This window comes from Rhea pennata, chromosome Z, assembly GCF_028389875.1.
Source record: "Rhea pennata isolate bPtePen1 chromosome Z, bPtePen1.pri, whole genome shotgun sequence".
In the NCBI taxonomy this organism is placed as follows: Eukaryota; Metazoa; Chordata; class Aves; order Rheiformes; family Rheidae; genus Rhea; species Rhea pennata.
This window is the reverse complement of record NC_084702.1, coordinates 70,311,208-70,329,173: the sequence shown is the minus strand read 5'-3', so window position 1 is coordinate 70,329,173 and position 17,966 is coordinate 70,311,208. Positions and strand designations below refer to the sequence as shown.

General features: G+C 42.3%; 1 protein-coding gene across 1 annotated transcript in view; it reads right to left on the bottom strand.

The window, feature by feature from the left end:
* The window catches only part of CCBE1 (collagen and calcium binding EGF domains 1), a 104,115-nt gene extending 86,608 nt beyond the window's left edge, over positions 1-17,507 (bottom strand). The window contains exons 1-2 of the mRNA XM_062598957.1: positions 17,413-17,507; positions 17,218-17,298 (exon numbers count right to left, since the gene is read on the bottom strand). Of these exons, the coding sequence (XP_062454941.1) occupies positions 17,218-17,298; positions 17,413-17,507 (176 nt within the window). The remainder of the gene's footprint in view (positions 1-17,217; positions 17,299-17,412) is intronic.
* Positions 17,508-17,966: the final 459 nt, after the last annotated feature.

Below are 17,966 nucleotides of genomic sequence, written 5' to 3'. Positions count from 1 at the left end.
TAGAGGTGAGGGTGACACTAGCACTTCCCACACGAGCTGGGAATACAGCGGCTTAACTCAGCCAACCAGACAACCGGTTAAAAAACATACATAAGAAAGAAAATGACTCTGTTCACAGTGTTGCAAGCTATTGCAAGAATCTGAGTTATGCAGTAGAGCGAAGACAGGTTCTCCAGCTTGGGTGCTTGCATATAGGTGCATGCAAACCCTCACCCAACCATGCCCAGTCTGTCCAGTGCAAACCATTCCAAATCCAGAAGCCATATTGCCACATGAATAGGGCACTAATAAGCCCTATGTTTTAAAGTGCATTACTTCAGACTCAACAACACTCAGATAGCTGTACAACTGGTAAATCACGCCTGGCTTACCACTTTCCAAGAGGGATATCACTTCTTTCTGGCTACAAAGTGCTTCCCTCTCCCCATCAGAGAGGCTGTTCCTCGCCTGAAAGCCCTGGCAGCCCTCCTCTGCACCTATCCCAGGTCTCATTTCTCATCCTTGAAAGTAAATGACCAGCATTGCACAGGTGGGATCTCACTAGGGCTTTGCACAGTAGCATGAATATTTTCCCACCACTACTGAATGCACTTCACAAGATGCCATGCCCCACCACACTTGCCTTTTAGGAGTCTCACTTACAGTTCCAGGTCTTCCGATGGTTAAACTCATGAAATCAGACTTTTCCTCCCCTGTCCTTCCTAGCTGATGAGCCTCTAACTTCCAGCATTAGCTCCTAACAGAGAAAATTACTCCCAAAATCCCAATGGGGCAGATAAATTTACCTTAGCTACAACAAGCTGCCTCTTTAACAGATATGTGGAGCAGCAAAAGGTATAAGTAATCTCAGCTGGGGATCAACTTCTGCCAAGTTTTGACCACTATTTATTTTCTCTCATTCCCAAATATTTAAGTATCAGAGGTGATGATCCACCATGCAAAAGTGTTAGAAAAGCACAAACATTCCAGAGATTACGTATATTCCTCTAGGAAAATACTGGAGTAAGGGTGACCGAGGTGACATTTCCAAAGCATAGGGAAAATGTTCAGCTTTCTCTCTACAGATACACAACACTCTGGTTCTTCTCAGATGACTGAACAAGGGGCATATCAGCCTCCTCACAACTCAGGATGTTCCAGGGGAAACTCTGTCTCAGTTCCTCTACAAGTTCTAAGAATAAATCCACTGTTTCCAAAGAAAGTTTTCCCCTTATTTATTCAAGTTACCTGGCCTTGCCACCATGCTTTTTAGATTGAGGGTTTCCTGGAGGTTCACATTGCATCTTCGCATTTCCAGCTCTGCGCTCCCCAACACGGGAATTATCTTCCAGGTCTGGTGATTCCATGGCCCTCTCCCCAATTGCTACATTTCCTGGCTGAGTTTTTCCAGCAGCCTTGTTCAAGCTGACTTGATGCCCCCTTTTGAGCCACATAGCTTTTGTGATAACCCCATGAATCCTTCCCCAGCACGTCTTTTCACCCCACACATCTGTCCGCCTGCCCAGAGATCCTCCCTGTCTGCTCTGCTGAGCTCCTGGGCTTACATGCCAAGATGGTCCGGTGCGACCATCATAAAAGCAAGAATATAACAAAAAGGCTGTTCTGAAATAAACTGTGTGGAAGAGGATTAATTTTCTGATGAAAACCTGTGCATTTTTCCCTATAACATCAAATTCACTTCTTCAATTTTCTCTCTGACTTGCCTCATTGTATCATGCCACATGCATCACATCACACAGAAGGGACTGTGTAATCCTGCCATGCTCTGACGCTGGTGGCTGCTTTTCCTTTCTGCACATACCTCATTCCTGCTTTGACAGACTTCCACACTCTCCCTCTCTTGATAAGATTGAGGTGTTTTCCACTTCTAAACTTACTTTCAGCACTGTTAAATAAAATATATACAAAAAAATAAAAGGGAAAACTTTGAGGCAACTTTGCTGTTTTCTGTACAGAAACGTGAAAGAGCTATATATAGATTTTTCTTCTTTCCAGAAAGGAAAAATGCAGCCCCATGACCAAAAGTACTGCTGTGAGTCTTGGATAAGTAAAAAGGGAGAGAGCCTGTTCTGCCTCTGCATTTGGAGGTAATGCACATATCCCTAAAATTCAGTGTGTTGACTGGAGTTCAGTGATGTTGATAAACACAGGAGGATGCAAAGAACCGTGAGGATGATCTGAGGGCTGGAGAACGTGCTTTGGTGGGAGAATCCAAAGGATCAGCCTAGTTGGCTTTCCAAAGAGATTTAATACAGCTTTGATGATATTCTAAAATGAAATTTGTAAATCATTTTTTTCCACATCAGTAAGGTGTGAAATTCCACACGCAGGAACTGGCTGCTCCTGGCTAGTCCTATATTCCACGTACCCTCTACTTAAGTACAGATGCTCAGATGATACACGGTCATCTAACTGACATTCAAATCAATGCAGTTAGCATATAAATTGCTTTGATTATCTGTGCCTTGGCGCATCACTGGACTGACACTAAATTTACACTGATCTTGAAAATATAGGGCTAGAGATACAAAGGACTGCTTACAATTTGCAGTGAAGACGCGGCAGTCCATTGAAGGTTTCCAACATTTTGTAAGATCATACATCTTTTATTTACTTATTTATAAAGAGCCCAGAACTGCTGACCATCCAAATGCAGTATGTAAGAATCAAGGTGTTTTTTAAAAAAAATCCTGCATTACCCCCAACCAAAAATAACTTTAAAAATCTATATTGAGACAAAAAAGCGCTAAAAAAAACAGAACTTAATTATTCATATGCAACAACTGCTGAGTTAGATCATTCCTTCTAAAACAAAATCAAATTACTTCATCCTGATGGGAACTGGGAGCCATTTCACAAAAGCTGGATTCCAGGGGCTAAATCCCATTTTCACTATTCATTTAAAACAGCATAAATCTAGGAAAGCTCAATCAAAGCCAGTGGAGCTACATCCAGTTTGCATTGGTACTGCAAAGCAGATCTTGACTCTAGCCTAGCTTTTTAGTCCACAGGAACTGGGAAGAAAAGAAAAAAAAAAAAAAAAAAAAAAGAGGTATTCTTGCTGTCTTGGCTAAGGCAGTAATTTGTTTGGCATTTTTGTGTAGATAGGCTGTTGTACCACAATCCAAATTTCCATTAAGGGAATCCATGTTTTGCCCCTACAGACAGCTAAGACATAGCCAGAGCTTTCCTAACTTTAACAGTTAAGATCCTAAGTTTATAAATAATTTTATTTTGTTATGATTTTCAGCTATATGCTGTAAGAGGAAAAATTAAGGGCTGTACGGCTAATCCTTTGTCTAAACATCGGCCTTACTGTGGGACTCGCTAGCCATCCAGCTGTAGCCTATGGAGCCTCGGAGCATTTAACTGAACAGTACGTTAATGAAAATTTACTTTTTAAGAAGGAAATTTCCAAAAAGATTTTTTAAACAAAAAAAATAGTATAAATGATGCCAAAAAAAAAAAAAAAAAAAAAAAGAAGAAGAAAGAAAGAAAGAAAGAAAAACAGCAGATGTTTGGGTCTCAAAGTCTTTTAGAGATAAGGCATTTAGTCTGAGTAAAGCAGCCAAATAAGCTGCCATGCTCAGTGCGCCTGTTGTTATTTTTACAACTGCTACCAAATAATGAAAAATTTTATTGCTTTTACTTGTAAAACTCATGCTTCAGTAAAGAGGAGTACCAAAAGAAATGATTATCTCCAAGACACTAACGGTTACACTTTGCAAAGATACCACGAAAGGTTTAGAGAAGGAAATAACTGTGAATGCCTTCCAATTAAGAGATAAAAGAGGTAAAGGTGTCTTCAGAGATAATTATCTTTATTCTGCATATAGTAATAAGGAAAAATTTGAAATTACTTAAAGTCCAGAATTTAGCAGTTTTTAAAAGACAGAAGTATTTGTAACAGAATTTAGCTCCTATTTCTGTGTATTCATTAGGTACCTACTCTTCCAAAGAAACCTTCCTCATGAAAAGACTTAATTCATTCTATATAAATGGACTTAGGCACAGCAGCTATCTTAGAAAAAAAAAAGAAGAGTAAACTAGCTTTTCCTTCAGTTTTTAAGATCCAGCAGCAGCAAATTCATTTTCACATTTGACTTGCTCTTCCAGGCCCACGTTTTGGAAGACTTTGCTTCTCTTAGTCATAATTATGAAGCAGCTTGGGATGACCAAGGATTTATGTTCCAGTTCTTACCCACAGCAGCCCCAGATAGTTAGCAGGAGAACACAGGGATGAAGCATTTGATTAGGACTACTTCTGAAACTCATGTTTCTCAAGCATTTCCCACAAATACCAAACGTGTGTATCTCATGAGCATGACACTGTACAGATTTTTCCATTTCTTTCGCACTGGTTTGCAACTTTTTCCATATATATCCCATTGTAATAGGCAGGATATTGAGTCTTTTAAGGCAGTTAATCTTCTCGCAATGAGTCTAGATTTCAGTAATAAACACTTAGGGTAATTTTTCATTCTCTAGGCGACTGTACTTCCAGGAGTCAAGGACAAGATGGCATTTAATGGAAGGACTGCTACATTTGTTTTGATTCCTTCTTCCAAAAAAGAAGCCCTACAGAGAAAAGCACCAAATTCTACAATATGGAATATAGCCAGGGTCTTCTGTCCTAATGTACAATTAAGAGGAATGTGAACACAGGAAAAATCCCTCTTTATTTCCATTCTGAAGATATATTTGTCATGCATTAAGTCTTTGTCAAGTCCTTAAGGATAATTTCTTGGAACAATTTTCTTTTCATTGGAACAGCTTATAACTGTAATGGCTCTAAGGTCAATGGAAATGTTTGAAGTCTCTTTTTCCTGGTACGTAAAAAATACCCAGCAGTACATACTGCAAATGAGGATGTGTAAATAAATATATGTGTACGTGTTAGCCATTCTTTCTCCTGACTACTTGTTTTCTGCTTCTTTTTTCACTCCCCACAGCTATTTTCATTGGAGTTTTTCCAGTGATGTACCATTAACTTATTCCCACTGTGGAAATTCTCTGGATATTTTTGCAACATAAGAAAACATCACAGAAATCTAATTTGTCTCTTGGTGGAGATGAAAAACTATATTTAAAAAAGGAAGCATTTTTTCTTCTTATCTCAAACAGTAGCAGTTTGTTGAATTGGAATGACAGTAAATCACCGTAAGTAAACAAAGTCTAGTAAGTTATCTGAAGACTCAATTTACAGGAATCTTGTTTGCTAAACCGGGAGCACTACACCTTCAAGGTAAGTTAGCAATTTATTTTTTCCATGAGGCAACAATAAATATTGTTTCCCTCCATTTCATAGGTGAGGAGCTAGCCAATACCAATACCCCATAGCAACCTTAGTGGGTAACTGAAGACAGTATTTGGTGTGTGACGTCGCTTATTGAGAAGCACAGAAATTTAGCCCAAGATCTCAAACCACAGCTCAGCTCCTTCAAATCCATCCTACAATTAAACAATATTGCCTCCTAGGATCACCGTGGTGCCTCCATCGATGTAAATCTGGAAGGGCACCGCAGAGACCCCTTCCAGGCACGCTTAATAAAACCGCTACTCAAACATGGGTCATTGTGAGGACAAGAAACAGCACAGCCAAGACTCTGGCCAACAAACTCAGCTTGAAAAGTCAAGCAGAGAGCTTGCTTCATTGGTAAGATGCGTTCCATTTGCTTTAAGCACTTTTTGTGCTCTTTTTTCATGGAACATTAAGAAAAATTATGGGGAAATTCCAAAACTGAAGCAATTTGGCCTAAGTCCAAATGAAGCAAGTACAGCTATGGAAGTGCAGACCTCTGCAAATCTGTTCTTATAGCATCTTAAGTGACCATCCAGGAGTCCAGGAAAAAAAAAAAAAAAAAGCCAATCCTTTAACACAGGTGAGCTTCTAAGAAAAATCAAGAAGAGGCCAGTCCTGCAAACATATTTTAAATATATTCATGCATTCTTTCTTTAGAAAACCTTTTGTGAGGATAGCCTCTTCACTAAAGTTATATCCCAGTGAAATTCTGCTTTCTCCACAAGACATTTGAAAACTAAGAGGAAAGAGCAAGTGTTTACTTGGCCTAAAAGATAACTCATTCACTCTCTTTCCCCTAACTGTATAGAGAGCTTACAAAGCCTGGACTTCTAAAGCAGACTCTTAAAAGATAGGTCCAAACACTGGGGATTGCAATGTCCCCTTCTTTCTTCTACCACTACTAATTTAGTGGGTTTGGTCCTGAAGAAGGAAACGTGGTAAAAGATGAGAGTGGAAAGGGAAACCCTTTCAGAAGCAACACTTCAAATATCTTCTAAATGTTTTGCTATTGCACAGGCTGGCAGTCAAGTAGGGGGAGCTAGGAGAAAACTTGGTACCACATTATCCATTTTTTACTTGTATTCCACTTTTTAATTTCCTTATCGTAAAATCAGAAAAGCTTGAAATTAGAATTTTTCCAAATTTTTCCACGAAAATCTCCAAGAGAGAAAAACACCCCATTTTTCATAGCCCTCTGCATCTACCAATTTTGAAATTTAAAGTAGTTTCACCAACTATTCTTTGAATACATATTTTATGGCCTCTGGTGAGTAGACGCTCTAGAGGAGTAAAGTATACCTGCTTCATAAGAAAAAAAGAACTAATGAGCATTTTTATCAAGATATATTATCCATCAAAACAGCAAATCTAAAGTTTCTAAATCTACCTAAGCATTATATACTATTTTCCTTATAACCCACACATTATGTAGCACATCAAGAAGTCAACACTGAAGGCACCGCCAAAGTCCCAGTGTGAGACAAGATGTACCAGGTCCGGCCCATCGTGGAGACAAACAGCCTGGTCATGCTTGGGGTCCTCTTGCTACTAACTTCCAAGCAGTCGGCAGAGATCTGCCCAGACTGCAGATGTGTGTGGTTGCTACTGCGCCTTTCTCCTGCCTTAGGAAGCTGCAGTTAAAAGCAGGTACCCCCTGGTAGGATCAAGCATTTACAAAACAGTAGCGGTACTGATGCTTGGTCTCAGTCACTCTGCGCTTCTGAATCACTAAGATCTACCAAAGACCCTCATCACCGTTTTCATCCAGTTTTCCCTCCTTCCCAGAAATCCTATATACTATGAAGATAAAATAATCTTCCCTTCAGCTATTTTTGTTTGAATTCTAATTCATTTTAACTCTGAAAGGCAATAAGCTCCAAACTAAGGGCTTTATCAGAATTCCAGAGCACAATATTTAAGAAACAATACTGCTTTCTTTGCTGTAGCTATGACAATAAACTCTATAATGAAAACTGAGTATGATAATAACATCTTGTTGAATACGCAAGATGTCAGATTTACAATATATTAAATGTGTTGAATGTGATCATAAAGATATTAACATTCCACTGAGATAGCAGAACTCTGAGCAGGAAGTTTACAATGAAATAACGCATCCAATAAAGTCACTTTCTTTCTCTTACGAAAAGAATTCTGAGCATACTCAGCTTTTTTGAGTACCTTCACAAATTTTTTAATTGTGAGATTTTTCTCATTATTCATAAAATACTACTATTATATTCAAGGTATTTCTTCAGGCATTTTGCAGACTTTACCATCTAACTTTTTGGACTTATGTGCCTTGTTATGGAGAATTAGGTTGTCAGCCTTCACCCTCGAGGGGAGGGTAATGAGCCTATAAAGCCGACACCAGCTCTGCTGTTTCACACTGGAAGCTATGCACCACCAATTCCTCCATAGAAAGACTATTGTTCTTTATAGACTTGCTAGTCCACATGAATATTGTCCTATGCTACTTCAAGCTCTCTCTCTAATGTAACTTGCCTTTGACTTATAATAAGCCTATTCATTCTTCAAGAACAACCCTTTTCAAAATTCAGATTATTACTTTGATTTTGTCTTTCTTGCCCACTTAAAACGTTGTATATACACTGTCTTTAACTCACAGCCTATTTGAAAAGGAAGCAGGAAAAATTCTGATTGATATATATTCACTACTGAATGGCTGCTAACATACAGGGATATATAGTTAATGTGTATTTCACCCTATTTAAATTCCAGTAGAAATCATCAATTAGAATGGATGTGGTTGGAACTTAAATTTAATAGTAATTAAAAAATAACCCCTGAAGTACATGTTTTTAATAACTGGATGCAACTTAAATGCTTTATGGACTCGTACTTCACTTTCTGAACCAGAATCAACAAGGAAATCAACACAACTTGATGGAAAACACTCTTTAAGCACAAAGGATTTTCCAAACACAACTAAGCTCGGAGATTACTGTCTGCAACTGGAATTGTTTTTCCCTTCGATTGTTAAACAGATCTACCCTCGAGGAGATTCAGATGAATTGCTTTCTTCTCCCATGCCAATGAGGAACTGAGTGCGCTCCGTATGGATTCTGCTCTCCATTGTTTTTGCTTATAATTGGATCAACACAGAAGAAAAACCAAAGTATAGCAATAGAATGACTTTTGCTACTGTTAGTTTACAAAACAAGCCACCATTAGTTTGCAGACTGAAAGAGAAGGAACAGAAAATGGACAACAGAGGGAAAAATAATTCTAAGCACAACCTTGGGGGAAGTTTTTATTGTAAATTAAAAGTCAGCTCCACTTCCATGGGCTGCAGGCCCAACTCGTAGTAAGTGTGAATTTTAAAGGTGGGAGGGAACATTGCAGTGACCCATAGGGCATCTGTAAGAGACACAAGCGTGTGAGAGAACGTCACCAGACCTTCTCCCTGCCGTTGACTTAATGTAACATGAGCTCTGTGCAGTCCCCTGCATTCCCACAACAGCTCCAGCCAAAATGACGCTATCATTGAACACTCAGCAATGATTCACGTATTCAGAGAAAAGTCCCCTTAGGACTCGGGGTACAGTGCCAGAGCCAAAAACAAAACAAAAAAAACACCCTCAAGGCTGTGAGTACCCAGTACAGTCTCAGTGAAAAAAATCACACATGCCCGAAGTTACCAACACTGCACAACAGTAAGTGCAACCTGAAACAACACATACCTGGTAAAGTCTCTCTGCACATCTAAATTAACAGAACAGGGCATGCACAGTAAGCCCAGCTCATCTGCTTTGTGTGATCTGGTTGCACATGCACAGTAGCTCCTGCAAACACCCAACAGCCCAGGCTGTAGGGTGAACAAAAAAGCACATTGGCACAGCAAAAGTCTCAGAAAACCTGTCCTCCACATCCTTTTTCTACTGGACAACAACTATCATAGCAGTATATGGGCAATCTCCTGTTATCTGGGATTTCTAGCAAGCCTCATCTGTTTCTTCAAGTGTGGGTCAAGTATTTCACCTAAAACTACTTCTCAGTAAGTTTGTGGTATCACAGTGAGTGAAGCAAGCTGAACTGGGCAAAGTTTGAACAGGCAATTTAAAAATCTGCCCATAATATGTTCTCCTTGCCCTCACATATCCCTTCACTTTACTGTAGGGAAGAGATATTTTCCAATCTGGGTGAAGGAAGAAGGGAAGAGGCCCTCAAGGGCAGATGCAGCACTCAAGGGCAGATGCAGCAGTTATTCTACAGCTTAACTTGGAGTCTGGTTGGGAGAACAGGCATCTTCCCTGGTGTGTGTGTGTGTGTGTGTGTGTGTGTGTGTGTGTGTGTGTTTTATATGTGTGTGTGTGTGTGTGTTTTGGACTGATGTTTGGCTTGTCTGGGTTCTACTTAATGGGAAGCCACTACCCTCCTTCTATAACCTGCGAGATAGATTTTTTCTCTTTCTGCGTCTTTAGCCATCCTCTGCCTGTTCTAGGCCCTTGTTCTTTCCTTTTTCTTCCTTCTTGCTCCATACGTTTATCCTTTCATTCCTCGCTTTCCTGTCTTGTCCCTTTTGACCGCAGTCAGTTCGGAGCAATCCGGCTCAGGGGCTCTCTATCGCAATAGGAGCCGTAACACAGGCATTAATAATGTCATGCTGTTAGCAAGAGGGACGGCAATCACTTTTTTAAGGACAAAGCGCCCGACCTTAGGGAGCACATACAATACTTAGTATAATTACAAAAGTCATATTCCCTTTGCAAGCCTATTTTTATTATATATTTTGTATCAACCATGGGAGGCCCTGGGGCTACTCTTCTGTTTGTCTGGAGTCTCTGCGCTAGACGAAATGCCCTGGAAAGTCAGTTCATATTTAACCCTATATTCTGTAGATGAAAACCATAATGTAATGCACCTGGATTTCATTATCGATCAAACCACCAAGGAGGGCACTTATCCTACAGCTCATGGCTGCCTATTTTAAAATTCTCCAAATTGCTTTGATGTGAACAACAAAAACTTCCGGACTACGTGAACAACTATTTGCCAGACCTCATCCTTTAACTGTAGTAATTTCTAACTCAGTTCACCACTCACAGTAATTATGCAATGTTCTGAAAGATCATTAATTACACTGGTTCATTTGAGGGCAAACCATCTATACTGAGGAGACGCTGCACACTAAATCATGGCACCACTGCATTTTGCTGCATGAGGCTATTCTCAAGCCATTAAAATCTATATAATAATCTATATTATTTCTATATTTATCTGATCTCAGCTGAGCTAGGTGTCCCTAATCTCACTGAAATTTAGTAAGAATCAAGATCCTTAGCCTTAGGATTGGAGGCAGAGTCATGGCCACATGAATGCTATACGGAAACCTGCAGAAAAGACGCATATGGCTTCAGCGTTGCACTTAGCAGACAGGTATTCACATCATAATTCACGAACTGACAGTAATCTGGTTCCTTGGCAATCACAGCAAAGGAAGTCAAATTAAACTAAGGACTGACTGGATTCAGAGCTAAGATACCTAAAAGTGCTACTTCGAAAGCAATAGTGAGAGAGAAAAAATAGGAAAGACGAGACAAATGTTTTACCATCATTGTAGTATACTCCGTTCTGTGAACAAGTGATATACCCAGGCTAATTTTTATTTATTCATAGGTACAAAATTCTACCTGTGATGGCAATTTACAATAAGAGCTTTTTAATTCTACAAAAACACAATAAAAGCTTTTGAACTAGCAGAATGTTTATGTTTGTTCTTGCATCTGTTGAACATCGTGCCAGTGAGTTCATCCAGAATTAGTATCAGCAGGACCTGCAAACAGCACAGCTTACCTATACATGCCCCATCGTAGAAGTGCTCAACAACTATTTTTCATGATGATGGTTTGATACAGAGTTCGAAAGGCCCAGTACTGCACATATATTGCAGGCTTCTGTACGGGACAAATAGGTTCGTACACTAAGTTTGACAGTCCTCGTTTTCAGCCTAATTGCTAAGTAACTGCTGTACCTCTTTTTAGTGGCATTGATGGTATACATGGGCATGTTACAGATGCTGATGCTACTTTGAGAAATCCACAGGCGTAGCAGTTCATGACACTTCACCATTAAATTACATGCAAAGGAAGAATTCTCAGTTTGTGGAAACATAAAGAAATTCTCTTGGCAGCTGTGAAATTACAGCTGTTGTGTATGTTTACTTTTCTAAAACCAAAACAGAATACAAAATCTTATCCTCTCTTAAATTTTCAGCAGAACCCCACTATGCAGTACATTTCTCTGCAAGATAACTGGAGATTAAGTTCTGCTTTGCTCAAATCAGATAAATTTCTTGTTTACAAAAGTTATATTATGATGTCAGTCAGGGTTCTTTCAATTCTGTTAGAACAATTCAGCAAAACTGCATAGAAGAAACAACAGCATCAATAAAAGAAATCTCTAAAATGAAAAGTCTGGAGATGACATTGTGTCATCTTTGACCAATCTTTGACACCAGCTGAAAGCGCCAAAATTGTATATAACCTCTTTCTTTCTTTTTTTTTTTTTTTTTTTTTTTTTTTTTTTAACAGCTGGAAAGCTCTGCAACATGCTCTTTGAGTATCTGGGAACCAAGAACTGAGTATAGTCCCTAAGGGCACATTAGTGAAAGTGCTGCTCCTTGTGAAATAGCTGCGCTCTAACTTGCAATTACTTTTATCTTTTAAGAATGTGCAAAATGATACAGTCTATAAAAACAATAGTCTCCATCAGCAATATCAGAATTCAATAACATAAAAAGAAATCCTTTTTGAGCCATGTGATCTCTGGTCAGCATCAGAATTAAGTAGGGTATAAGTATACGTCTATTATTTTCTGTGATGCATTTGAATTGTCTTTTTGTTACGAAGTGTAATGTAAACTTTCATAGCAAAATTAAAAACCTGAAGTGTAGTGAGGGCCTCTGTAAAACACTTCTGGCTTCTGATTTTCAGAGGGAGAAGCTGACAGTCTACATTTGAAACAGCGTTTTCACCCTATTCAAAACACCTTTTGCTTGGGAAATTCTGCAAAGTTATTGACCAAGTTTTTGAGCCAAGGTTTGAACCTCAGAACACGACCTTTATTTGCATATGTTTTATCTTTGTAAAGATTTTATCACAGTTCAGGACAGTTCTGCCAAACACCCTTACTCCAAACCACTTGTGATCTGCTGGTCCCTGCTAGTCCAGCAGAAGGCAGGAGCAGGAATGGCTTCAGCCGTTACACACGTATAATTATGCATCATCTGTCCCTTGAGGACCTCACACACATACAATTTTGCATCATCAGTCCCCCAAGGATCTCATGCCCTCCACTTGCAAAGAGCGCTCACCACGATCTCACTGAGAAAGCTGGATAACTGAGAACTTTTCTCCCCAGGTGAGCAGTCTCTTTCTTAAGAAAAAAGGTTCTATTTGGGCAACTAAATATTATTTGCAAGTTGAGAAGAAATTAGACTAATAGTTTAGATTAAATAAAGGTGTGTGTGGGGGAAGCTCTTTGCCCACTAAGACAGTAGCCAGAGTATTCATCTGGGATGCACAGATCCAGGTTCAAATGCCCATCTGCCTGATTCGGAGCAAGGATCATTCAAGCATGATGGACACTATCCCTATCCGCATGCTAGTTTTATCGATTTAGCCCATTACTCTTATCAAAAATTCCTCAAAAGGAGCAAGACTGTTTATTTCAAACCACCTTACAACAATATTTAATTATCTAGTGTACAACGGGGTTTACTTAATGTGGGGACACAAACACCCTCACGGTCGCATCTGTTTCATGCTTGAATCTCCCTATGACTTGCGCCTGACAAACAACTTCCTACTAGCAACTGTTTCTGTTAAGTCTGAATATTTTCAATCAGAAACATATTTATTATAATTAATAGCCAATCTCCCATTGAATTCTAACTTAATATAAGATTTATCTCTCTCAATACACAGCAGTTCATTGTGTGACCGGGTTTTGCCAGTATTTAAAAGTGGGCAACACCAATAATTAAATTTTAGGCTGCTTCCTGACTTAATTACACCAGATTACGTTACAGACTCAGCCCCCTGAACTTGGAAGTGACATAACCCCTGCTATACTGTGATGGGAACTCAGAGAGGGCCAGGGGCTGCCTATTGCAGCCGCTGCTTTTTCTCGTGGAAACACCCACAATCGTCACTGAGCAGAGGGCCACAGTTCGGGCAATCCTGTGTCACCAGGATGTTGCAGCGTTTGCAGAGAAAATGCCAATCTGCAATGTAAAAGGACTACCATCAAGATGTAAAAAGAAAAAAAAAAAAATCAAGCCATGTAACACACAGGGAGGTGCTGAAGAAAACTTCAGCCCTGTTTGTGTAATTCAACATGCCAACAAACTGTTTAAAAGTCTATTTGAAGGAGTTAAGCAGGTTAAGATGACTTTCAAACCACTGAGAGGGCAGAAACACTTAATTGGGGCCTCATGCTCTCTTGCACGCTGCCCAGGTTTCATCTATTTCAGCTGCAATTTTGCATTCAGCGAGAATTCAAAATCTTTCAAGACTGTTACAGTCTTAAATCCCCAGGACTCATTCACTTTACCTACACGATGTTGGTATAGGATATTTTATGCACTTCTGCATAGAGGAGTTTAAACAAGATTTGTGCTGAAAAGATACTTTACAAGCTCCAACTTCTTTTTGCATCTGTTCCTCTGTACTCTTATGAAAATAAATACAGAGGACATCTAAAAAAATACAAATCAAATCAAGCCAAGGGCCAGACTGCACACATTCAAAAAGGAAAAATACATCTAATTATGTACAAGGTTGCTATGACCACAGGGAAAAATGCCAATATATTTTCAGTGCTTGGCCCCACTTTTGGCTTGGCCCTGTTTTTGGCTCATCTTTATTTATGAGTAAATCTGCTAAAAAAATTTTCAAGAAATATTTTTATTGAAGTGTTCTGCAAACACGCTGATTTTCCAAAAAACAGACAAAAAAACACAGCAGGAGGGAAGAAAAAAGGATGAAATTGTCTTCAGTCAAGAATTTATGTTTTGGAAAATCTGTTTCATTTAGAAATTTTAATATTAGACATGAAATATATTCCTCTTTTGTTTGCATATTTGCATAGTGTATCAGTAGTAGCAGTGCATATTGCCCTATGCCTGGCATGTTATGACATCATATAAAGTTTGTGTCAAATTGTTTCCGTTCTGCACAAAAAGACACTTTGGCCTAGAAAATAAATTAGATGTGTATGCTAATACTAAATAGTTTTAAAAGATACCTAATGTCAGCAGCTATCTCTAACAGTGTATTTCAAGTACTATGTTATGTAGAACTATTGCCATAATGAAGTAGTGCAAAAAAACAGACTAGGTAAATAAAAGAATAAAATTTTGTAAGAGTAATTATTAGAATACTGAAATTAAGTTTCTCAGGAATATAAAATGAAAATTTTCCAAAACCACAGTTCTTTTGAGTTCCCTTTCCACCTGAAGTATTCAGAACGTTTGCCATCATTCCAAACTCGAGAACTGGATCCCAAAGTACCTGAATGTCCTATGAAGCACAACCCGCCTCGAGACGCCGCAGGCTTAGCCAACAATTGCATGCGCTTCCTGCCACCTTATGTCAGCCTAGAAATATCGACAAGTCTTAAATGCAGATGTGTCCTGCGGGAGTTATGTTCTCGTGCCTGCTGGAGGCACACCTGGCTACCAGGAGCAGCTGGGATACTCTTCACCTTCAGCTTCATTACAACGGGTGGCTGCTGCTGGTCCCTGCCAGAGCATCAGGGAACTCAGATGAGTGAGTTTAGCAGCACAGACATGTTCTCTGTGCAAGATCAGGCCCAGCAAGTGTGAAGAGCCACGTACCGTCATTGCAGAGCTGCTGCCCCGTGCCAGTGGTGTTCCTCACCCCAGCCTTTGCTACCTGCTCTGAGGAAGGCACTGCAAGTTTCGTGGCATGCTTTGACTTGGATCCCTAGCCCTTGAAAACATGCTATTACATGGAAACGGATTTTGTCTTTTTAAATCAAGACAGTCATAGTTATAGACAACATTTGAAAATATCACCCCCAAACCCTTGACCGAGAGGGCAACCCCCTGATTTGGAGACCCTAACTCGCAGTCTGGGATGGTCAATGCTGCTTCGGATTGGGGAGAGGGGAGAGCTGAGGAGGAGGAGAGACTCAGCAGAACCCGAGCCCAAAGGTCAGCAGTACCTCAGCGAGGATGAAAGAAAGTACAAGGGGGGTTGGCAGCTGGACAGGTCCCTGCTTTCTTTGCACGGTGACCCACAGCAGCTGGCAGAGCCTGCAAAATCTCCATCTATTACACCCAAAGTGGAAGCACTTTGACAGACAGACCTGGGGACACGCAGCAGGGAGGACGTAACTAGAGGGAAGGCCACGCGTGCACCATCTTTGTGCGGCTCCCTCCGCTCCTGCCCTTCTCCTTTGGTAACTCTCCGCTTCCTCTCAGAGCAGCCCCATCCACCCCCAAGCCCTGCTGCCGAACCACAGACGGGCTGGGAGTTCCCCCAAGGGCACTCCTGCTCTCCAAGCCTTCTGCACTGCCTCTCTCCAGAGCATGCTGAGCACTCCCGTGTGCTACAGAGCTGCCTAAAACCCGCCCCACCTTCCCAGGGCAAGCAGAGAGAGAGCAGGATTCGGCCGCGAGGCTGAGGGAACCCAGGAAGGTCTCTGGTCCCCACATAATCCTTCGTAGGGCACATAAGGATGCTGCCCCCGCTGAGAACTGCATAATACGTTTGGCCGTGGCTGCCCAGCTACCAGAGCGGGTGAATGAGCCCCCGGTGCGTGAGCGAGGCAGCACCCTACTGCACCGCGTTTTCAGATCGCTCCAGTATTTATGCCAAGCAGAAAACGTAGTGGATAGAAATGAAGTTTCACTGATAGAAGTGATGGAGGAAAAAAAAAAAAGAGAGAGAGAGAGAGAGAAGAAGAAGAAGAAGAAGAAAGGACCAGCCTTTAAGTGTCTCTCAATTAAGACCAGCTTTTAAATGTCTCTCGTTTGTTGATTTCCATGGCACTTTTCATGAGCATCAATGTGCTTTAACACATTTCTGATATATGCAATGGCTTCACACACATGCTTGCATGCATACCCACGCAGAGCACAGCTGCTTCCACAAGGTAACCTCTCCCAAGAAGCAACTATCACAGATTAAACATGTCTCTCAGGGACGGGAATAATCAGAGCACATCAGGAAAGTGATATGAGTGTGCTTGTTCTTTGTGTACTTTTCTCAAAAAACACATCTACTGTCAAGTGTTCTGGGACATTTGTCACCATTAAAACAGCTTTAAAATTCTTCTGAAAACAGATGATATTTCTCAAATACACAACCGAAAAATGAAAACTCAGGGTTGGATTCATCTGTCTTAGTCTGAGAGACCTATGCTGAAGTCTCCCTCCCAGCTGGTTGCTGAAGAAGTTATTCATTCTGAGGGTATGATTCATCCACCTAAAAGTAAATGTCTTCTGGGCAGGATGAATCCAGCTGACTTCACTGATTTTACTGTAATTGAAGCAGCTACATGTACTCTTAGATGTATCCATCCAGGTCAGAGGAAGCCTTTCTCAGAGACTGTATCAATACCTGACAGCTCAAAAGAGGCAACCCACGAACACACACATCCTTTCCACCGGTGCCTTTGTCGAGGTGACGTTTGCTGCCCGGTTACTAAAACCTTTCGCTCGGGCAAAAGCCACCAGAGATGCCGGCTGGGCAGCCGGCCGCAGCCCTCGGCGGCGCAGGGCAGAGGTAGACGGCAGGAGGTGGCCCCAGCCCGCGCCGCGGACACGCGTGTCCCCCCCCCCCCCCCCCGCCCGGCCGCTGCCGCCACGAGCCGCGCACACGCATGCCGCCCGCCGCGCCGCGTTCCCAGCCCGCCGCTCTCACCTGAAGCAGGTGGTGAGCTCGCCCGTGGGCTTCAGGCAGGGGTACCGGGTGGTGGCGATTTTGTTCTCGGAGCAAACTTCCCTGCGAGAGGGCGAAACGAAAAAAAAAAAAAAAAGAAAGAAAGAAAAAGAAGGTGGTGGATGGCGGGGACAGGCAGGAGAGCGGGAGCTGCGGGAGGGCGGCGGCGGCACCCACCTGTCGCCGTCCTGGGGCTCCTCCCGGTAGGTCCAGGCGTGCCCCAGCGCCAGGAGCAGCAGGAGCGGGGCCAGGCTGCGGGCCGGCCGCCCCATCGGGCCGCCTCTCCCCTGCGCGCCGCGCCGGCTCTGCCCGCCCCGGCCGGCGGCGGGGCTGCGCCGGCCGCCGCTCCTCCCGCCCGCCGCGGGGCCGCCCCCCGCCGCCGCCAGATGTGCCCGCGGGGAGGGGCCGCGCCCGCCCAGATGTGCCGGCAGATGCGGCCCCGCGGCGGGGCCCGCGCGCGGCGGGGCCGGCGGACACGTCCCGACGGACACGTCCCGGGAAAGGCGGGCGGGCCCGGGGCGCCGCGTCCAGATGTGGCGGAGCCGCGGCAGATGTGTGGGGCGCCGGCGGCGCGCTGCGGGGCAGGACCTGCGCCCCCCTCCGCAGCCCCACGCAGGAAAGGTGCGGGGGGTCGGGATGAGGCACCACGGGGTGAACGGGGCAGAAAGCGATGGAGAGGGAAAGGTCCGAAGCCGTCGGGGTGACAAGCAGCTCCCGGTGCACCATCACTG